Raw genomic sequence first — 23,581 nt, 5'->3', positions numbered from 1 at the left:
CTCCCCAAGACCACACAGCAGCCTAAGCCTTCCCTAAGCTGTGAAGGAAGTTTTGTAGTTGTGTTTTTACCTTTTTTACCTCCTATTATCCCTGTTCTGCCCTGAGCTCGTAGGATAAGGAAAACATTAAATCAAGATCAGGAGATTAAAAAAGAGTGGAATGATCCTTGGTTTTCTTAGGAGCTAACACGGAGTGACACTACCACCTAGTGGACTGCAGGGGCTAATTTCAAATATATCTCCACTGGAGGCACCTGAAAATTAACACATGGAAAAGGCCACTGGGAAGATTCCTCTCTCCCCAGCAAAGAGCCACGCAGAGCCCTGTGTTGGTGGAGAAAATTTCTGTGTTCCCCTGGAAATTAATTCTGTTTAATCCACTGCAGACACAAACTCTGATGCATTGGAAGGGTTTCTCCTCACCTGTGGATGAAATGATTCTCTTCCAGGTATTTACAGCCACAGGCAATATCCCTAGCTATGTTCAGCAGGTCCTGCATTGTTAGTGTGGATGGTTGATTCTGGAAAAAGACATAAAGGAAATGGTAAGGAAATCATAAGGAATGGTAAGGAAATAAATCAGGCAGGGGGTAATCAGAAGGGAAAGGGAGAGACATAGATACACAGTGGAGGAAGGGTTAAATTAATCAGGAGTAGAGAGGAACATAGATCAGAAAAGACTTAGAAAATGAGTAAACTCTTTTATATCAGACCAAAAACTTTCAGAAGATTTCACTTTTCCTGAGCACAATGCATGAGACATTTATGTCCTGGCCTGACCAGCCTAGTAAAGGAGGTGGGAGAGAACCATTCCCTCCTGGTGTTTGACTTGTTGGAATCAAAAGACAAACAGGTTTAAAAAGTGAGATGAAAGAAAAAAAAAACCCAAAACCACCGTCTTTTAAAGAGTTACTAAATTATAAACATAAATTAGCACATAAGGTCAGAGAAAGATGCCTGGTGCACATCTCTGCACCAGCAGTTGGCATTCATCAACTCATCCTCACTTGTGGAAGGGCAGGGTTACCCTTAGGAGCAGTATGCAAAAAGGGGGTGCTTTGTCCTTTGCCATCTGCACTTCCCTAAATAAGAACCCTAATGAAGTCCTTCTCCAGAAGCCATGCTTATTTTCATCCCATCATTTATTTCCCCATAGGGAAATTTCCTTGGTGTTTCTCCAGGAACTTCTGTATTGCTCTTGGGAAGGGTGGGGGAGAAATTACTACACTGATCAAAAGCTCAAGAGATCAAATAAATTGTTCCTTTTTAAGGCTTCTTGTATTTCTGGATGCTGTTATTGCTGTAATTTTTCATACTCAAAGTACAGAAGTTAACACTACAGCCACTGAGCTATGAAAATTACTGTACAAAGCTCTTGGACATCTGCCAGGAACAGAGGCATTTCTGGAGCAGAGATGAAGAACAAAGAGGAGAAATAGAACTGCAGATCTCCAGACCTTATCCCTGTTCTGGGATCCCCTCTCTCAGGAGCCTGTGGTGGGGATGCATTTTCTCTGCAGCCAGGGTATGAACTTGTCATGAAATACATTAATTATGGGGCTAGCTCTGTTTTCAGACAAGGTGTACAGGGACACTTTTTTTGAGTATTAAGGGGACTTCAGTTATTTTATTTGCTATTGCATGCCAGCTAGCATATCAGCAGGTTTGCTTTCACATGGTATTTTAAAAATAACTGTCCCTTACACTTATAGATAATATTAAAATAAAAGTATTTCTTATCCTCTGCTGCCCACAGATTTTATCTACTCACAGGCACTGTACCACTTTAGCTACTCATGCCAAAAATGAAGAGATACTATATCCTCCATCTGGGTGCTGCTGTACCACTGCAAGTGAATTTAATCAGGATATTTACTACTATGAGGAAGAACTTCAGCTCGATCTTTCAATAACCTGTTAAAAACCAGTTTAGGATTATACACACCCAAAACTATATGGTCATAACTATTTGGGGTGTGTATGTGTATATGGAGAAGCTGTGCAACTGTTTCATGTGTTGTAGGAGTACATGAAGCACCAGTCCCTGTAGGCAGCCAGTGTAGGCATCTTCAACAACAAGAAATAATGTAGTATCAGGCCTAGCTCCTCTTTCTTTTCTTTTCTTTTTTTTTTAAGTCTACATTTAAGCAGACATACATACTTATTTCACAGAGGTCCTCAGGATCACACTGTTAAGAAGCAAGAACATGTATCTGAAACCAGTTATTCATTCTAGGAACCTTGAAACTAATTAATTCCAAATAACCACTGTACTTGGTTGGCATCAATATAATATTAAAATCAGAGAGAATTTACAAAAGCCCTCATGACAGCTTTTTGTAAAGCTGGTTTTTTTAAAGGAAAAAAATCCCTGACTTGATAATTTCATTTGCATTTATTTAAATCCCTGCCACAGAGCTACGTGCAGGCTCAGCTTTTCTACTGACATAAATTTGTAATAATAAAATTCTCCATGTGGTGCTGATGCACACCTGCTGAGGACCCATTACTGCTTATCAGGGTTTGATATCAGCCCCTCACACACTGTTTCAGTGCACAGAAAACAAGGCAGACCCCGAGGGAAGAAAATCCCTGAATTTGTAGTCCAGTTGACAGAGAACCCTGGGATGGCAGGACAGGATTTTATTCTTTCCTCCTGAACTTCCAGGCTGGAGTTCTGGCACTGCTTTTCTATCACAAGAAAACAGATTGGTGCATCCAGAAGTTTGGAGGAGCTGGAAAACACACGCAGCCGTACTTGGCTTCAGTGCTTTTGCTCAGTTGACAAAAAGAAAGAGACTGGTTGTACTAAAATCAATCACAAGGCTGTCAGGGGAATTTATCTTACCACTCGAGGCCGATTCTGCCGAAGGAAGCTCTTCATGTCCCCTCCTGCCATGAGCTCCAGCAGGATGAAGCGAGGCAGCGTCTGCAGGCTGACACCGATGCACTGCACAATATTCTGGTGACTGAACTTACTGAAAGCCAAAGTCACAGCCACACAGGAGAGAAAGACAGCATTAGACATCTCCATCACACTCACTCTGCCTTGGCAAGGTGGCTTGAAGCAGCACAAGTTACCAAATGCATCCCTACTTCTGCTGTGTTAAAATGCCCCTCTGATCATGGCAGCCCCGAGGTGAGGGTTGTGCCCGGCTGTCCTGGTTTGGGCCAGGATAAAGGGGATTTTCTGTCTTGTACTTTTGCTTTCAGCTCAGTCTCTTGTGAGTAGCTGCACTTGCTGAAATTAACAGCAAGTTTCTCAGTCAGTGTCTGCTCCTAGGACTGATCCCACTCCATGTTTATAGTTACTGCTAGAGACTGGTGTGCAGAGCCAAGGGCACTGCTCAGCTCTGAGGAACATTTTACCCTCCAGAAGGAATAAAGAGGTCCCACCTGCAGCCTCCTTTGGGGAGGAAGGGACAAGAGAGATGCCAGAATTGACCAAACAGAGTATTCCATCCCATACACCTCATACTCAGCATAAATTTGAGGGATCACAAGGATCAAACCAGCTTCCTGCCCTTCCTGCCTTTCCTGCTTCCCTTTCTTCACCCGTTCCCTGTTTTGCTTCAGCATCCTGGGAGGATTCTGTCCATCCATCTGGACAGATGACCAGAGCTGACCAGAGTATTCCATTCCATATGTGCAAAAACATCATAAATTTGAGGGACCATGAGAGTCAAACCCTTCACTCTTCCCTTCATCTCTTTCTTTGCCTGTCCCTGTTTGCTTCAGTATCCTGGGAGGATTCCATCCATTCCTCTGCCTGTGGTTCTGATCCATCCCAGCCTGAATCTGTGTGTTCCTGCCTCCAGCTCCTGACCCCAGGGATCCAGCCTGGACTTTCCCAGGGCTGCCCTGCAGCAACAGTGGTGATGTGAGAGTTACTGAGGGGAAGGAAAGTGGTATTGTTTTTCCTATATATTTGTATATATCTAATATTTTTTCCTTTTTTATCATTACTGTTTCACTAAAGCTGTGTAGTTTAGTTTCCAACCCATAAGTCTCTCTCCCTTATTCTTTCTCCTTTATTTATCAGGGAGGGGAGGGAGATTAATAGATTTAATTGCCAGCCCAGTGTTAAACTGTGACACTCAGGCTGAGGTGGAACTTCTTGTGTTCCAGTTTCCTAATGAAGTAAATTCCAAGACTGGAATACTTGAATACAGGTGGTAATAGGAATGGCTGTCTGTTATCTTTTCCAGGCAGGTTTTATAGGTCTCCAAGTTCACTGTTATGAAAATAAGACCTTATAAAGGTGCTGTCAAGCTTGCCAAGACATCAAAAGCCAGAACACATCTTCCAGTGGCCACACTGGGAGAGAGAAGGGCTGTGTTCCATCTATGCAAGACACACACTGAGCTACCTCACCCCTGCAGAGGTTTCAGATTGTCTCACTCAGATGTTTTTGTGCAAAGAAAGGGTAAAAGTCCAGGACCCCCACAACAAAAAATGCTTACTTATTGCAAACACTTCTACAGCCAGAAAAAGCAAAAATGCTGCATGTATGCTTGGTACTGAATGAAAAGCTTTTCACTCTTTCTGCCAAAGCTGCTCTAATAAAAAAATCTGACTTTTATTTGCAAGAGATACTATAGTTTAAGCCCTAGCATCCAAGCCTAAAAACTCCTTGGTGCTCAGTCTCTGTTGTGCTACCTTGGTGCTGGTCTTGCAGAGACTGAACTTCTGAGCAGAGGTGGCTCTAATTTTCAACTTTCCCATTTCTTAATTGAAAATTTGTTTTAGCAATTGGGACACGATTTACACTTAGTAAAAGAGCAACAGGATTCTTTGAAAAAGGAAATGCAGAATGTGCTTGTACAAAAAAGTCATGCCTTTTGCATCATCTGAACATAACCAGCAAAACCAGCCAGCAGAAATCTTTGTTGAGATGTTATACTGGTTTTGGGGGGGATAGACAATATCCTTCACAGTGGCTCACATGGTGCTATGCTCTGGATTTGGGATCAAAACAGCACTGATAACACATTGGTATTTTTGCTATTGCTGAGCAGTGCTTACACAGTGCTAAGGATTTTCATCCTCCCCACCAGTAAGCATAGGATCATAGAATCCTAGAGGTTGGAAGGGACCTCGAAAGATCATCTAGTCCAACCCCCCCTGCCAGAGCAGGGCCCCCTAGAGTACATCGCCTAGGAACGTGTCCAGGGGGGTTTTGAATGTCTCCAGTGAAGGAGACTCCACAACCCCCCTGGGCAGCCTGTTCCAGGGCTCCGTCACCCTTACAGTAAAAAAATTTTTTCTGATATTCAACTTGAACCTCCTATGCTCCAATTTACACCCATTACCCCTTGTCCTATCACTGGTCACCACTGAGAAAAGCCTAACTCCATCTCCCTGACACTCACCCCTTACATATTTGAAAACATTGATGAGGTCACCCCTCAGTCTCCTTTTCTCCAAACTAAAGAGACCCAGCTCCCTCAGCCTTTCCTCATAAGGGAGATGTTCCACTCCCTTAATCATCTCAGTAGCTCTGCGCTGGACTCTTTCAAGCACTTCCCTGTCCTTCTTGAACTGAGGGGCCCAGAACTGGACACAATACTCCAGGTGTGGCCTCACCAATGCAGAATAGAGGGGGAGGAGAACCTCTCTTGACCTACTAACCACACCCTTTCTAATGCACCCCAGGATGCCATTGGCCTTCTTGGCCACAAGGGCACATTGCTGGCTCATGGTCATCTTCTTGTCTACCAGGACCCCCAGGTCTCTTTCACCTACACTGCTCTCCAGCAGCTCAGCCCCCAACCTATACTGGGACATCGTGTTGCTCTTCCCCAAATGCAAAACTCTACACTTCCCCTTGTTGAATTTCATCAAGCAGGGGATGTGCACAACATGTTGGGAATATCTCCTGAGCAAAGGGATATTCCATCCTCAGCAATAAAAGCTGGGACAAGAAAGAGGATGGGGGGGTTGTTTGGAGTTTGGCATTTGTCTTTCCAAGTAACCATCACCTAGGATTAGGTCCTGCTTTCCTAGAAATGGCTGAACAGCTGCCTGCCAGGGGGAAGCACTGAGTGAATTCTTGGCTTTGCTTGCACATGCAGCTTTTCTTTACCTATTATGTTGTTTTTTTTTATCTCAACCCATGAGTTTTTCATTGCCTTTCTTATTCTCTTCCTTATTCTTCTGCTGTGTGGGGCCAAGTTGTGTAAACCCCTGGTCTTAAATAGGTGTGGAACAAAAGAACCTCCTCTACCTTGTTTAATAGCTGTAATCAGTAACTCCTGTGCTACTTAAATGTCATGTAGTGAAAAATAAGGCTGGATTTCTTTTCTGAACCCAAGCAAGTAGATAATTGTTTCTCATTACCTGCATTACTTTTTCCCACTGCCCACCATCACTATAAAAACCTTAAACTGTACCTGATAATCAATGCTTCCATTAGGAAATCCATCTCATCCTGCTCAGAGCAGACTTCAGGCAGGGTCTGTTGAGAGATAAAGACAGTGAGGACCACCCCACCAAAGACTGACAACTTTTAAGTCACCACCAGAGGAAAACAAGAAGACAAAAAAAAAAAAAAAAAAAGAGTGGTCACGTAACATGTGAATGACTTCAGGAGCCCAGGAGGAGGTGCTCATTTTGTCAGTGCCAAGTGTATTGACCCATTTGGTAGTTAAACTTAGAAAAGGGAACAGCTGAATGAATGACTTGGAGATTTTTTTGTGTGCATTTAACTGTATGCAGTGTCCTGCAGTGAGGTGGGAAATTACAGATTGAATAAATACTTTAAAATGACAGGTGTGAAAATTTACCCTCCTGTGTGAGTCTGACCTCACTGATTTGCACCTGTCTCAAAGGAACAATTTTAAAATAAGTAGCACTGGCTAGGTTGGAGGACCTGGCTGGCCAGATGTGATGAAAGCTCTTGGGTGGAGGCTACTCCTCTTCTCTGAGCTCCAGCCTGCAGTGCTGGGACATCCCTCCAGGCACGACTGAGCCACCTTGATTGCACTTGAGAAGTACCTGGCTAAGGGGGCTGGAGCAGAGCAAGGATGGCACCAGGAAGAAGATAAGAACTGATGAATGGGTGGAGACTGCTCCCCTTTCCTGAGGGCCAACCTTCAGTGCTGGGACACCCCTGGAGGCACCTGGATTATGTTCCTGGCTAAAGTGGCTGGAAGAGGGGAGGAATGGCCTCTGGAAGGAGATAAGAATTGGTGAGTGGGTGGAGGACTACACCCTTCTGCTCTCCTCCAGGCAGCATCTTCTAACTAACCTGGCTGACTGACAGCTTGGGAGCAAAAGGCACTCAGGGGTGTATATATGGCTGTCCATGCTCTGACTGGGGTTGTCTCTTGACCCACTGCCATTTCTGCACTGGACCCTGTCCAGGATCAGCACCATCCTGAAGAACCTCACTGGACAGCTGGGACCCCTGGTGGTGACTCTCTCTCTCTCTCTCTCTCTCTCATTCTTCCCACTTTCTTACTCTTTATTTCTCCTCTCTTCTCTCTTTCATTCTTTCTTACCACTTCTCTCTCTCTCTTATATCTTCTTTGCCTCTCTACCTCTTTTGCCTGGCTCTACATTTTTACCCGTGTCAATTGTCAAATAAAATCTGCTTCCACCCAACCTTTTCTACAGTTGGACTTTGTTTCACGTATCCAAAACCAAAAATAAATTTTAATGTTACCTCGGACCTCCCTTTTCTGCAAGCTCAGATTGCAGCAGATGCTTCCATGTCCTATGTCACCTAAAGCCACGTGATTGAAATAATTGTGCCACGTGGCCTTACAGCTTTCCTGCCAGGAGATTTGGATGGATTTGGATGCCACTGATGAGCAGGAACCATGAGCAGCAGGAGCAGGGGCTGCACTGTGCCCACAGCTTTAACACCAGGGGATGGTTTGGCTGCAGCTGCCAAACTGCAAGCAGGGCAGTGGGGGGTTCCCTGCTCAGGGGGGTGAGGTTGCCATAGAAACACTTCTTGACATCAGTAGTGTGGGCTAGAGAAGAAAAGGTTGCATTTTGCTGTCTGAAGTGAGTGAGTGAGTGCTTCACACAGGACAGGGTAGGTTGCCTGTGAAATGGGTAGAATACCCACAAACAATATGAGGAGTGTGTTGCAAATATATTTTAAATATATTTATAATATATTATTAATAATAATATTATACTACATATTAATACACAATATATACTATCAATATTACTAATATATTAACATCAATACTATAAAAGATATGTTAATATATTAAATTATATAATCATTAATAATAAACTATATAAATATAATTTTTAATTTATTCCCAGTCTGCACAGCTACTTCTGCAAGGTCTGGTCAGGACTGGTCATCATGAAGCAGTGTGAGCATGGTCAGAGCTTGGGCCCCATGGATACTCCACCAGTTTCCAGCCAGGGAGTAGAGAAACCTTTTGGTGCTCTTCAGGCTGTCACTTGACACAGAACTGGGTGACCAAGTGGGCACACAGGGCCCTAAGAAGGGGCCATTTTTGCTTGGGCTTTTTTTGTCACTTTCCAAACTGGTGGCATCCTCACTGGATGGTGACAACTGAACAAATCCTGAGCTGCTTCTGGCTGGCTCAGTGCTGTGCTGCTTCCTCCACTCTGTTCCAGCTGCTTCCAAGTGTCTGGGCTGGGCTTTCATGCAAACTCATAAAGTGGCACATAAAATGTCATAATAATGCATGATCTTTTCTTTTTTTTTTTTTTTAAGAGGGCTTGGAAAAGCAGAAGAAATAACAATAGAAGCTCTCTTTATGAATGGAGGCTATGGTTTGGTCTGAACTCATAGAATTAGATTTTGTTCTCTGAGTCAAAATCTTGTAAAAGAGCAAAAGCAGGGTGTGAAAATCCTTAACTTCAGGGCTGAATAAAATCCTGAGTGACAAAACCTCAGCAATGCCACAGAAAACCAGCCTGTTCTCTCCTGCCATTAATGACAGGGAAATCAGCTTGATATCACCATATGTATTCACAGCAGTATCTTTAACACCATGCAATAAAATAAAAGACTACCTGAAAGTTTCAGATATGATAGACAAGCACTACTCTCAGCATAAGGATATGGAACTGAGAAACAATCCACATTTTTTAGTACAGTAATGTCATGTGAAACATTTTGAAGAAAGCACTCAAAACTACTGAGATGTAGAAGCAGTAAGACATAAATATTACTATAAATAAAATTACCAAAATGCAGAAGCAGTAAGACATAAGTATTACTATAAATATTTATTGTTTGCTTTCACATAAGTGCTTCTACTAATATTTTCCAGGGCTTTCTTTTGCTTATACAAGATTGAGAAATCCCCTTCTAGTCTTCAGTGTCCCCAAATGTCTGTTTTATTGCTATTTTTTTCCCCATAGGTTTCTTTTTTTCTTGGCTAGTCAGATCCATAAATGAGGGTGGCAGAAAAGCCACTGTGGCAAAGTCTCTGCTAGAGTGAACTGATGGTTCTGTGTTGATTTCAGGAGGGCAATATTTATTTCTCTTGATAGAGGATTTGTTATTTTATTTCAACTAATCATATTATGCAGTTGACTTCACACAACTTCCCATTTGAGGGCACTGATTCCATCTCTCCTGAGCAAGAGGATGGAGCTTATAAAACAGATTTTCCTTTTTAGGTTCTCCTCATGGTTAGATCACAGTTTACATCCATTAGACATGCAGCAAACAAGACAGATGATTTACTTTCAATCTGCCACTAATGCCATACAGCTTAAAAATAAAAGTTTATAATCCCTGGATGTGGCAATGTGTGGAAAGCTGCATCATACACATGTATATGTTACTATGCAGGAGACAAATGTGAATTTCCAACTGGAATTGAAGATAATAGGGCTCTTATGGATAATTTATTGTTGCATATGAAATTTGTGGATACTCACCTTGATAGCCACTTGGAGAGGGTTGGGATCCCCTGCAATGCCTACCACAGTTCCCTCATAAACCTCACCAAATGCACCATGTCCTAGTGCTCTGGAAGAAAGAAAGAAAAAAAAAAAAAGGTTATTACTGTGCCCCTGGATGGAGCATTGGCCAAACTCCCCTCATCATCCAGCCCAAGAATAGGAATAGCACCTGCTGTAAGAGATGGAAACAACAATAGAGGTTTGTTTTCATCTCAGAGATTCCAATAAAACTTTTCTGTCACTAAAGCAGGGAGATTGGATCCTTAATAGTTAGGAACAAATAAAGCAGCCTGCTCATCACCAAGCATGGCAACAGCAAGGAAAAAAGAACTGGAGAGCAACAGAATAAGGTAGCTGCAAGCTGATACCTTCAGGAGACAGTGTAAGATAGTACATAAGAATGACCAAGTTTTTAATTGTAGAGTTTATGTAACTTTGATTGATATCTCTAGATGGCATGGAGCTGAAGAGCATCCTAACATTTATTTCCTTGGGACAAGCAATTTTCTTGTAGCAGGAACTGCTGAAGAAGGAAAACTGCTATAGAGCTGGAAGGGAGTTACTGCCAGAAGTGGCAAATGTAATCCAGGACACCACATAAACCCACAGAGATGAAATACCCTATGCTATGTGTGGGAACAAGGAACAGGAGGTTCATGAACTCTGATTCAGAATTTTATGTGATCAAAATATCTTAGAGAACACAGGAAGTGTCACATCTCTTTGGCTGGCTTGGACTTGAGGTGTTTTCATAGAATCATAGAATAGGCTGGGTTGGAAGGGACCTCAGATCGCTGAGTCCCAGACGCCCACCGACCACCACATCCCTCACCAGCCCCTCTCTGTTTGTAAAGAGTAGGTCAAGTGGGGCTCCATCCCTGGTAGGCTCGTTTACCAGCTGCATCAGGAAATTATCCTCAATACACTCTAGGAATCTCCTAGACTGCCTCCTCTCTGCTGTGTGGAATTCCCAGCAGATGTCCGGCAGGTTAAAGTCACCCACGAGAATAAGGGACAACGATTTTGAAACATGTGCCAGCTGCTTGTAGAAGAGCTTCTACAAGCTCTTGTTTCCTGTCTATCAGACAGATGCCCCTTGTTTTCCTGTGCTGGACACCTGATGATGAGTAAAATAAGTCTGTGAACCTTTGCTCCAGGCTGCCTTTCCTGTGCCAGAGAGCACAGGATCATTCCCTAGGGGAAGGCTCACCGAAGCAGGGAGATGTTCTTCCGTGGGATCTCCTTCAGCTCACTCAGAGTTGCTGCCTTCCCTGCAAAGCAGTAGTTGGGGTTGTAATCTGTCATGATGGCTGATGTACGGAGCTTGCTGAGCTTGTATTCTGGGCTCTGCAGTCTTGCTCTGGTTCCTTCCAGCTGCTGCTTCTTAAGGTGATAGACTGTGGGTGGGGAGGCAAATGAAAAGGCTCAGAAACCCCCAGCATGCACCCATGCACCCATGAAAGGAACAACTCCATAATTACAAATGTTCAAGAAGCATCTTTAGCTCACCAGTCCCACACCCTTTTTCATGCTCCATAGTGACTTAACACTGGATCTGCAAACAATCTGACTCTTGAAGAGTCCTGGGAGCAACTGGGGATTCATCTACTTTTTCACAACATTTTGCTGGCATCAAGTGGCAAATCTCCATCTCTCCATCTCCAGAAGTGAATTCCATGTTTAATTACAGACAGTGGCTTCAGCCTATATTGCAGCAGCTGCTAAATAAACACCTGCTAAGAGGGTTTTCCAAGCTTTTGTCCCTGTGGCACACACCAGGACAGTCCTTACCCATCAGGACTATGCTTGTGGTGTGGTGATGTTTTGTATTGCTTCTTTTCTCCCTTAGGAGACCACAAAACTCTGCCCCTAAAGCAGTGGCACATGATTAGGTGGTCTCCTTTTGTCAAATTTAACTGGGAAAAGCCAAGTCAAAGAGTGATAGGGAGTGTTTCTTACTGATAGACAGACTGCCACAAGTGAGGATCATTCCAAGCACCACAATCACAGCCACCACAGCCAGGAGGAGTGGGAGAGGCAGCTGTCCCTCTGGCATAGGACCTTGGGGTACTGGAAGAAGAAAAATAGAGGTGCATTAATCAGAAAGAAGGCAGAGCTGCTGTAAACTATCCCTCTGAAGGTTGCTTCTATACCAGAAAACCACAGAGAGATCATGGCCAGACCATCTTATGAAAATTACAGCAAATTCCTCTACAGCCTCGGAGGTTAAAAAAATACCTAAATAATTTTAAAGACTTTGTGAAGATAGAAACCTAACTGATAAAGCACAGATCCATTCTCCTTTTTTTTTCTAAATGGGTAACATCACTGCTCACAAGCTGCAACCCTCTGCAGTCTTGATGCTTTGGAGGTCCAAGAGTCTGTGTCAGGAAATGACAATGAATACTGGGCATCACCTGAACAGTGGGAAAATGCTGTGGAAGGAAGTAATGTGTGGTTCAACTAACTCAGCAGTGGGTGGGATGTTATGCCAGAGGGGCAGTCACACTTAAATACCTGACATGCTGTGCCCACTCAGGAAAGTTACACTGTGCCTCTTCACAGATATTTTACCTTCTACCTAATCCAAACACAAATGCTGGAGATAGTGAGAGAGATGCAGCTCAGTGGGTAAGGAAAGGACATCAGGAATTTTCAGACATCTGTTTGACTGACATTTTTCATAACACTGTGCTCACTGGAGCTGTCACTTGGGGAAACAACCATCAAAAAAAGCCAGGAGGAGAGGTGAAACAAAGAGTAGAGATCCAATGAAGATAAAACACCCCAACTTACCAGTGCAGGTGACATTGTCATTGGCTAGCACAGCCCCCAGCTCACACTGGCAGACTGGCAGGTTGGTGTCAGGGTCCCGCTTGCAGTTGTCAGAGTGGCAGTGGCTGCAGTTAAGATAGATCTGAACCTCCACCTCTCCATGACTCTCCATGGCTGCACAAGGAAGCAGACACAACAGTTGGGCTTAGTTCAGCTTTTTCCATCTTGTCCCAATATGGAAAAAAAAAAAAAAAAAAAAAAATCCAGCAGGCACCTTATAACTTCTCTCCTTCTCTATTGGAGAGAAGAGAGTCCAGTGCAGTGTAGGCAGATCAGAAGGTGTTGGGTCTCTCAAGCAAACAGAAAGGTTTTGAAGGGAATTGACCTGGAAATGTCTGGGGCTGAGGATGTGTAGTTGAATGTAATAACTGCTCTCTCTCCTGGCTTGGATAACAAGAGGAAAAAAATCCCTGAGCGCTACAGAAATACTTAAATAAAAGACAACAGCTAAAAAGATCTCCAAGTGAAATATGCCTGAATGAAATGCATAAACAGCAAAGACCAGAGGAGAGGGAGCAGGAAAGAGGAATTAAAGATGAAGAAGGAAAAAGGAGAGAGAAAATAAATAAGAGGAATAAGAAGTGTGTTGTACCTGCCAGGGGATGCAAGAAGATCTCTCCAATGGGGTTCACAAAAGAGATGCCATCCTGCCCACCAGCTGTGATATCATCATTGTCAGAGGCATGTCCCCCTGAGGAAAGCAGAATATATGCCCAGCTGATCAGTGCCACACACTGCAAAACATGTAATGCCTCTGAAGTGTTGCATTAATCCCTGGCTCTTATCACCTGGGGTCACTCCTCAACCTTCCAGTGATAGAGACAGCACTGAAAATACTGTCAACTGTGTCACCTACCCAAACCTGGAAACCCAAATTTGCATTTCCTGGTTGGTAACACTTTTGTAACCCACTCTGTGCCCAGTGGGTTACGAGTTGAAGAGCACTGTAAGTAAAAATCCATAAACCTTGACAGTGATGCTTACACTTTATTGGGGAAAGGGGGAAGAGGGTGGCAAAAATCAAACATCCTCGACTGATAAATTATCCCTTGGCTTAGCCAGCACCAAGGTTACTGAAGTGATGTATCCCAGGGAAGGTGTCTCAGTCCAGCTTTAAACAGGAAAAAGAAATGGAACATTTTCCCCGAGCAACTTGGGAATGAGTGAAGGTGTGATTCAGCACACATTCCAAATACTTAATCAAAGATGAACACTTTTATAACCTTCACTTCCCCAATTTAAAAAAGATGGCAGAAAGGAGGGTGGGGTTCCTACTCTTCAGCTTGACATTTCTGGGAATCACTGATAGCTCCAGCCCTTAGCTGCAGGTGCTCTGAAGGGCACAAATCAGATATTCTGAGTATTTCTCCATCAGACTCACCTCTGTAGCCTCCACCTCCTCCACCAGAAGTACAAGCTCCTCCTCCCCCACCAAACCCACCAGAGGTGGCCCACTGGAGCTTGGCTAGTGCTTGGGGACAAGCCTGACCCCCTTCTCCACCTTCCAGAAGAGATTTCCCAGCCTGAGGAAGCAGACTTTCACCTTGCCAGCCACCACCTCCACCTGCAGTCAGAGAGAGAAAACAAAAGCAGAAGAGGTGAGGGAAGCATGAGCAGAAGGAAGTAGGAGAAACTCTGTAAAGAGACAGAGATTGGCCCTTATTGATTTCTTAAGTGGCTGCATTCAAGTTAACTCTTTATTTAATGTTAAGAGAACACAGGCAATGTGACTGATAGTAATGAAGTGGGAATCTCATGCAGAGCCTGTTGTATGTGTTCCATAACCAGCACCTTAGCAGCAATTTCTATTGATATTAGGGAAATAAGAAACCCACCACTCTGCTCCAGGGTAACTGGTTAGGGCTTTCAGCCCTGTGACATACTGGATAAGTAATAAACTGGATTTTCTCATCTCCCTCTAGTGGCTCCCCTATAAAGCTATTGCAGCAGGAGATGGAGAACCACTGGATTATTTTGTCTCTTAGGAATGCACTCCAGGTATAGTTATTCCAAGATTATAAATAAGCTTCAGTTTCTGATATAATTGCCATAATATAATTCTTGTTGTAAGGGCTTCAAGGAGGAAGTATTCTCTTCAAAGACCACTGTCACAGTGTGGAAGAGTGGGCTCCATCCCCTGAACAATATTCTCTGAATAATTTAATAGAAATAAAGCAATCCTCCTATGGAATAGCCCCTACTGAAGTACTCACCATCTCTCCTATGCAATCTCTTTTAGCTGGAGACACATGAGATAAGAAGATATCAATTACAGACCACCAGCATATTTCTAACACCTACTGCCCCAGAAAAATTAAAAAGCAGCTCCTTCACACTTCATGCCTACAGGACAAGGTATGGATTCAGCCATCAGATTCAGACCTTGTGTGGTTTCAGTGCCTCACCTGCTGCCCCTGTTCTCCCACTGACTCCAGGCACTGCAGTGCTGTTCTCAAATTGCTCCAGGGCTGCATCATCCAGGGAGCTCTCCTGAGCCTTCAGATAAGCTTTGCCTCCTCCTCCTGCTGCGATGAGCAAAGGTTCGAAACCCCCATCCTTCTGCTGCAAAACCCCCCAACAAACATCAGAAAAAATGTGACATCCCTTGGATATGTCAACTCACACAAACTCATCAAAAAGCATGAAAGTACCCCAGAGAGGACTGGTCCAATGATTTTTCCCAAGTTCATTACAGAAATGCTTTACATTGTGTTCCAGTGTTTTGTACATTGTGTACAAAAATAAGTGTTTAACTGAACACCAGGATTTGGGGATTTTATGGTTAAGACTGTTGCTGGTATTTAGGTGGGATCCTGGTGTGATCCCCAGACCAGAGCTGTCAAGAACAGAATGATTCAAGGACCAGCCAGCTTAGTGACAGTGACAAGTACAACCAAGGATATGAAAAGAGACAAAGAATTTAAATTAAAAAGACAAAGAGATACAGAGGGATAGAGAGGGAGGGAGGAATGCAAGGAGGGATGGAGAGGGAGACCCCTTTTTAATCACCTTTTTTAAGAACTGAGTATCATATAACAGTGAAATCTAGATGCTTTGACAGGATGCAAAGAGGAAATCCTTACTCTAAAGATGTAGGTTGCTCCTCCTCCACCCCCACCTCCTCCAGCCCAGTCCTTCAGGTCCTTTTTTTTTTTGTAATCTTCTTCAATGAGAGATGACTCCCCTAAGCAGATCTTCTGGGTTTCAGGATTGCCCTGAAAGAAGGCAAGAGATGCACTCAGATGTCAGAAAAATCCAACTCTAGAGTGGTCTGTATATCTCAGTATAATAATGTTGTATGGTTTGTGCTGTGTGTCAGGCATATATAAGTCAGTATATATATAATCTTTGTGGAAAACAAACTCATTTACAATGACCAACAGCTGAGGGATAGATTTGTTTGCTACCTCTGATTTGCAAGTGAAAATATAAATGCTCACAGAAAAAAAACCCCAAAGCAATACAGCAATAAAATGATATCACATGATTCATATTTTGTGTATTTATAATTTCCCGTGCCTCAGAACCTTAAAACATGTTGAGTTATGGATTAATTCTCAGAACTTCTTAACTGCTGTGTTTAATAAATAGTTCTCAAGGTCATAAATGCATAAAGCAGACAGAAGTGACCTGCACATAGTTATGAGTGACCTACTGATATCTTGGAAGAGAAATCTGGAGTCCTGGCTTCCTATTCCTGCTAAATATAAAAGAACACTGAAAAGGCTGAAAAAACAGTGTTCTGTCACCTTATATTTTTTTGTGTGATGGTGATTTCCAAGAGTTTCAATGACTTTGTAAATCTGTCAAGCTTGACTCAGATGATGATGTCTGAATGGCTGCAGAAACTGTTATGTTACCCCAGGGCAGATGAATTTTCTGGAGTCCTAAGTGTATATTTCTAGTCCAGAAGCACCAGTTTTCCTACCTGTGTCCTCTCATTCAAAGAGAAGGATGAGGATAAGGCATAAAAGGACCACGGAAAAGCAACTGAGTAAATCTAGGCAGAAAGAATGAAGGTTTGGAGCTGCAGAACTTTTTCAGAGCAAGAAAAGCTAACATTGGTGACCCCAACTTTCCATCAGGATTTCCAAGTCAAAGAAAATTGGGTTTTGGAAGTGAGAAAAAGGATTGGAAAGTTTTTCCAGTAGCATCTGTTACAGCAAGCCAGTCAGAGCTGGGTTATACTTTGCAATTTGGAGAACAAGTCATGAAATGCAAGGGAATAATGGACAAATTATAACCAAATGCATGTTTTATTTAGAGAGATGCAATTACAGTGAAGAAAGGCTTTTTTAGAATGTGTTTCAGTATCTATGTAAGGCATCCTATGCTCTTGGCAAGGTAAAGAGTAATTCTGAATTTTACAAGAGTAGTGAGTGCATTCCAAAACTCATCAGTCTGTGGGGAAAAGAGAGGACAGGAGCTGAGAGATCACAGTCCTGGAAAGAGGGAATACCAAAGAATTTATGCTGAAAAGAGACAACTTTTGAGCCTAAGTGATAAAAGGACTTTCAAATCATTTTGTTTAGAGGACAAATATATAAGCATTTGAGTTTCTCTTTCTTATGACTGGGATTTTTGCCATTCCAAATGCCTAATCCAGGGGCTACTGTAGTTCATGGGCAGATTCCCACCAGTTTTGATAGGCTTTGGAGTCAGACCTTCCTTAGGCTCTAAGCTTAGAGCATCTCTAACACAGTGCAGCCACAATGCTGCTGGATGCTCCATAAATAACAGAAAATAATCTGAAAACCTGGCAGACAGAAAGAAACCTAGACTGTGAGAAATAAGAGAGGGAGCACACAACTCTCTCCTGCTAGCTCCTTGATTAAAATAGCCAGAAGAAAGCTGATGAAGAACTTATTCCAAACACTAAGAGCTTTAAGCAAAGTTCCTGTGGGCTTCATGCTTATTTGTGTATTTTGGGCTTGTTTTTCTTTTCAGAATTCTTTACAAGAGTTTTGAGATTCTGTCTAACTTGGTTTATTAGTTTTTCCCACTCTCCTGACTGGATTTCTTTGCTGGACACTGGGCTTTCTCTTTCATCACCAAACCCCAAGCCCCCCACTGAATCTCACTGATTTGTATCTGCAAAGTCTCTGCCCATATGTGCTTGTTCAGTCCTCACCCCAGGGCAGGCATCCTCCCCTTGCTGCCCCACTAAGATGTACAGCAGCTCATCCTTCTCCAGCTGGAAGGTGGCCGAGATGAAGACCCCGTGAGACCTCTTATTGTGGTTTTTGGCTCCTTTCCCCCCAGCTGCTCCATAGGCAGAAATCCTGGAAGAAAAAGTAAGTAGTTAAAGAGGCAAATCTCCCACATTCTCACCCACAAAGCAACTCTGCCTTCCATCTCTCCCAAGCCTGCACTTCCAAACCTCAGAACAGCCTCCCCTGCTGCAGCATCTCATGGCTGTGCTTTGAGACCCATGAAGCTCCAGACCAACTCCAGAGCACTGGAGAAGGTATTTCAGGACCAAATAGCTGACAGAGCCAAACCTAGAAGACCAAAGCTTGGGAACTGAACACTTCCCCACATGCCCACACTCATGGAATCATAGAATCATAGAATCCTAGAGGTTGGAAGGGACCTTGAAAGATCATCTAGTCCAACCCCCCCTGCCAGAGCAGGGCCCCCTAGAGTACATCCCCTAGGAACGTGTCCAGGGGGGTTTTGAATGTCTCCAGTGAAGGAGACTCCACAACCCCCCTGGGCAGCCTGTTCCAGGGCTCCGTCACCCTTACAGTAAAAAAATTTTTTCTGATATTCAACTTGAACCTCCTATGCTCCAATTTACACCCATTACCCCTTGTCCTATCACTGGTCACCACTGAGAAAAGCCTAACTCCATCTCCCTGACACTCACCCCTTACAGATTTGAAAACATTGATGAGGTCACCCCTCAGTCTCCTTTTCTCCAAACTAAAGAGACCCAGCTCCCTCAGCCTTTCCTCATAAGGGAGATGTTCCACTCCCTTAATCATCTCAGTAGCTCTGTGCTGGACTCTTTCAAGCACTTCCCTGTCCTTCTTGAACTGAGGGGCCCAGAACTGGACACAATACTCCAGGTGCGGCCTCACCAATGCAGAATAGAGGGGGAGGAGAACCTCTCTTGACCTACTAACCACACCCTTTCTAATGCACCCCAGGATGCCATTGGCCTTCTTGGCCACAAGGGCACATTGCTGGCTCATGGTCATCTTCTTGTGTACCAGGACCCCCAGGTCTCTTTCACCTACACTGCTCTCCAGCAGCTCAGCCCCCAACCTATACTGGGACATCGTGTTGCTCTTCCCCAAATGCAAAACTCTACACTTCCCCTTGTTGAATTTCATCATGTTTCTCCCTGCCCAACTCTCCAGCCTATCCTGATCTCTTCCAAGTCACTCCACCCTCCCATGCTTCACAATAGCTCAGACTTGGAGTCAGTGCTCCTATTTCTCCCCCCTCCACCCAATCAGTACAGATGGTCCAACTCTTGATAAGTTTGTTGCAGCTCCACAAACAAAAGGGAGTTCAGTGTGGCTGCCTCTCCAGCTACTCACCTGTATCTGTTTGTGGCTGGCACCCTCCAGACTTGCACTCCCCTGAGTTTCCCCTCTTTCTCCACAGTCACGGACACGTTGCTGTTCCTATAGGCACTGTCACACTGAGCTTGAGTTGGGCCACGTGGGCCACTGGCACCACACGTTGTGAACCACCAGAGAACAACAGATGTGTCCCCTGTGACCAAACCAGCAAGAGTTGGGGCAGATGTGAGCTTCCCTTTATTGCCCAGCCATGTGCAATAAGCCACAGAACCACGTAACCAAAGGACAAGTGTTATTAAAACAAACTGATCCTCCTGAGAGCTCCCCTTAGTGGTCCTTTGATAACAAAATTCACATCATTTTTATTCAAAAAGAACATAAATGATTTTTTATATAAAAACAGATTATCAACAGAAAGACCATGTTGTAGTGCTACATGATATCTACAAGGCTCTAAAACTTAATACATCTGTTTGATCACATCCTAATTAGTATAATCATATAAAAAAAGCTTAACCTTTCATTAAAAATGTTAAGGGCTTGAAAGTCAGTACATGCTCAAGTTAAATTTATCTGATCAAGTTCAATGCAACTCCCTTGTGATAGAATCCACCACGACACCATCCTTAACTATATGACCACAGAATATTTATATTAACTCAACTTTTTTCTAATCAGGGCACAACAACTGCTCTTTACATACTCACTGTTTGCCTTTTTCCCCTCTCACCTTATTTTCTGCACACTAATAACTCACTGACTGCACATAAACCCCATCAATTGGGGTGGAGAGTGATTTATGCAAGTGTCTCACAGATATTATCAAATTTCTTAGTGTGAGCATGAAGCAAGGAGATATTCAACTTGCCAGATGAGAACTGTAGCATATACACAGATATAAGAGTTGAACACATCTGCCATTACAAAACATGGTGAGCTTTTAAGTTTCTTGTCAGGCTCCATAAAAGCCTTGTAGCAGTCAGGAGAGCCTCTTGCTACTTTCAGTGGGGGCCCTTTTCCTCCAAGCAAACTTTTCCTTGCTCTTATTTAGAAGTATTCTTTTCTTTCCACAACAATGCAGCAGAACTCCTCCATTTCATAACCCTTGTCCAAGATCCAAACAATATTCATCTTGTCCAGCAAATGAGGTGCAAGAATAAAACTATTCAATAATGTATCTAGAAAATGTATGATGCAGTGCATACACAAGGGAAGAGCCAGAAGTAGATTTGTTTTAAGAGCTGAATGATTAAAATAGCTGCAAAAGTCACAAATCTTTAAAGGAAAAGCCCAAGCCTCAAACCCAACCTTTTCTCTTCAGCCTTTCCTTTAGGTAGCTCTTCACACCCATAGAGAATGGGTGAATTCCTCCAGAATGGCAGTCTCTACTGGTATCAGTAAACTGGTTCCCAGTGTCCCTTGATTTCCTTGTTTTTCACTCAGTTTTTGTTCTCAGTAGATTTCCAGATCCTCACTTACTTCCCCTCCCTGGATATTCATCTTTACACCCCTATTCTCCACTCATTAGGTTCAGCTTCACCCAGAGAATCTCTTTCCACTTCCAGCTCTCTGTACTGGTCTGCATCTTTTATTCCTGAACTGGTTTTTGTGCACTCAGAGTCATGCAGCTTCTGCTTTGCCTTAAAGCTCCTTAAATATTCTATTTTTCCTTAAAGAGGTCCTACTATTTAAGGACTAATGAGTTGGGTTTCAGCAAACTACTGCCCTGTAACCAAGCAGACACTCCCTGACATGGTCTCTACATCTTTGGGGTTATATTTAGTTGCCCTCTTGCTATCAGATCACACACAGGAGTGGGGAGGGGAACCACCCTTTATAGCCAGGAGACAGGTTTTCAACATGGAATCATCTACCTGGGAGGGAGGGCTCATCCAGGGGGTTCAGAAGGTGCTCATCCAGGGTACTGATCTCCCGTGGGTACTGGTGTTTCCCACCAAAATAATTTGGTTTTCTTCCTGTGACAGTTTGCAGAATGGATGAGAGAGATGGGAGGATGGCAGAAACAAGAGATGGAAAAATTAAAGATCACATGAATGAACCATGTACAACCATTAAGTTAAAATAAGTAAATAGTACCTTGGGCACAAAAGGTGTTTTAAATGACCATAATTCTTTTATTACTCTCTCTGGCTCATGTCTTGGGTTTGTTACCTTGTTAGCTGAGGTGAGTGGCTCTTCCCAAGGACACAAATCCTGCATGTTAACTCAGGCAGCAAATTGCACTGTCTGTGACTACAGGAAATCTTAAAAAGCACAGTGTGGGAGAACAGGTACCAAGTATTGTTGCTCTGCTGGTCAAAAGCACACATGACAACTATGGACAGGAAAATGAGTGGAGGAGAGTGACAAAAATTGTTCTTTTTGGTTCTGAATGGCATCATGGTAAGTAAACCAGCCTGACAGTGAAGACCCCTCTCAGCAACCAACTTTGAACACCTCAGACTTTGCTTGGCAAATAAAATACTAAATCAAATTACATCTCACTAACGTGCCTGGCTAAGAAACAGCTGTACATTTGTGGCTTAACACAGCCTGTAAATCTTTGGAGAAACCTTTTTGAAAGACACAGAACAAAATGCTAAACTTCTGACCAGTGAAACAGGCCTTGAAAAATCAGCCTTTTCTCAAAGTGAAGGGACTTCAAAGCAATTGCTGAATCAAAGCATCTGAATGCATTGAGAACACCACACAACCAGAGCTATTTTATAACAGGAAAAAGTAATAAATGAACCCTAGCCTTATAATGTGCAAGCATCCTGCTTCAGTACTTAAATGACCCATTTTTATGCAGATCTTTGATTGGAAAATCTCTATTGAAAAAAGGAAAGACTTCCTCCTCTTTAATGAACACTCAATTTAATACTGAACATTTTTCATCAGTCGAAAAATATTACAAATATTTCAATTTGTTCCAGTCGTGAGCCTCTAACAGCTGGTTGGTGCTCTATTCAAAAGAGACTCACTCAGTTCCAGATGGACAATTATCTCTGCTGCAAAGCCATTGCTTTAAATGGCAATAATTAACACCCTTGTTAGCTGTGTCAGAAAGGCCAAATAAGTAATTGAAGCGTGGAGACCTTGCTGAGCTTCTACTCCTGAAAATATTCCCCCCAGGTCTGACTGAAAGCACATTGATGGATGTAAGGAAAAGGGAGCTTTGTACTGCACTCTGCTCATTCTGAGATAGGGAACTTCAATGGATGAAGTTGTCAAGCCAGTGAAAAATGAAATTAACCCAAAGCAAATGAACTGGATCAAAGACAAGAAGGAAAACCAAATGGAAAAGATGGTGCAGAGCCAGAAAAGAGACTTGGTCTCCCACGGCCTGCATGGAAATACAAATCCAAGAGGTCACAAGAGTGATGCTTAGAGATGTAGAAGAAGTCTGGTTATGTTATCCAGAGCAAAGGAATGTAACTCACCCTCTGAAACAGAGATTCAGTCTGGGTGTCTGTATGGGTTTCATTGAAGCATCCCAACTGAGTATCCTGAGGCAAAGCTTTGTTTCCAGACAAACAATCTTTCCTCCTTCTCCAAACAGTCTCAGCCCCTCATGTGCTGGAAGGTTTGGCTCCCCTGTGCTCAGCAGCCTGAGCATCCCCCTGTCCACATTAGCTGGTAACTCTTAGAAGGCTGATATTTTATCCACTGTCAGCCATGCATTTGTAAGGTGGCATTTACTACACCCACGGTGTAGCCCCAGGATACAGGGGCTCTTGCTCCAGTTTATTTCAGTTTCTACCTCCTCCCCTGACAGCCAACATGTTGACTGTAAGTGAATAGGAGGGAACACAATTCATATTAAAATGTGCATAAATCAGAAAAATATGAGGAGCACAAGACTCCTTTCTCTGGGATTTAGCTGGTGCTGTTGATTTCCATACTGAAAAGACAGGGGAAAATATAAAGGAGAATGATGTGGCATCTCCTGCAGATAAAGAGCTCAAGTAACCTACTCCTGCTTCTCTGTCTATGAGGCTATAATGAAAAAAGATGGTCCTGTGGCCAATATTAATCAAAGTAAGGTCCCTCACTGTATCCTCAAAGTGTGTGTGGTCCCCTAAGAGATGCCACCTTACTGATGCAGGTCAAAGAATTCCTGAAAGCCTTTCCAGTTTGTCCTGGAGTGGAGCAGAGAATGAGGAAGCTGCAACAGCTTCCTGCTTCTCCCTCCCCCATCTCTTTGGCTGATTGCTTCCATCTCTAGTGTATCCCTTCTTAAACCATGAAAAAGAGGCAGCTATGAGGCCTAAACCACCTCCCACCATTTAAATGAGGCA

The 23,581-nt window shown here is 43.3% G+C and overlaps 1 protein-coding gene and 1 long non-coding RNA gene across 2 annotated transcripts in view; one reads left to right on the top strand and one right to left on the bottom strand.

Moving 5' to 3' along the window:
- Nucleotides 1-23,581, bottom strand: part of LTK (leukocyte receptor tyrosine kinase) — a 102,391-nt gene that overhangs the window by 6,888 nt on the left and 71,922 nt on the right. Inside the window, exons 11-24 of the mRNA XM_071744706.1 lie at nt 21,155-21,256; nt 19,296-19,473; nt 17,879-18,029; nt 15,831-15,962; nt 15,153-15,309; nt 14,129-14,311; nt 13,340-13,438; nt 12,709-12,861; nt 11,872-11,982; nt 11,123-11,309; nt 9,889-9,979; nt 6,393-6,457; nt 2,849-2,978; nt 424-521 (exon numbers count right to left, since the gene is read on the bottom strand). Coding sequence (XP_071600807.1) covers nt 424-521; nt 2,849-2,978; nt 6,393-6,457; nt 9,889-9,979; nt 11,123-11,309; nt 11,872-11,982; nt 12,709-12,861; nt 13,340-13,438; nt 14,129-14,311; nt 15,153-15,309; nt 15,831-15,962; nt 17,879-18,029; nt 19,296-19,473; nt 21,155-21,256 — 1,837 coding nt within the window. The remainder of the gene's footprint in view (nt 1-423; nt 522-2,848; nt 2,979-6,392; nt 6,458-9,888; nt 9,980-11,122; nt 11,310-11,871; nt 11,983-12,708; nt 12,862-13,339; nt 13,439-14,128; nt 14,312-15,152; nt 15,310-15,830; nt 15,963-17,878; nt 18,030-19,295; nt 19,474-21,154; nt 21,257-23,581) is intronic.
- On the top strand, nt 478-2,359 carry LOC139796540 (uncharacterized). Its single transcript, XR_011726050.1, has 2 exons — nt 478-545; nt 1,157-2,359. It is a non-coding gene; the product is annotated as an uncharacterized lncRNA (long non-coding RNA).

This window comes from Heliangelus exortis, chromosome 5 (assembly GCF_036169615.1).
Source record: "Heliangelus exortis chromosome 5, bHelExo1.hap1, whole genome shotgun sequence".
Taxonomy (NCBI): domain Eukaryota; kingdom Metazoa; phylum Chordata; class Aves; order Apodiformes; family Trochilidae; genus Heliangelus; species Heliangelus exortis.
The sequence above is the reverse complement of the archived record's forward strand: the minus strand, read 5'-3'. Positions and strand labels throughout refer to the sequence as shown.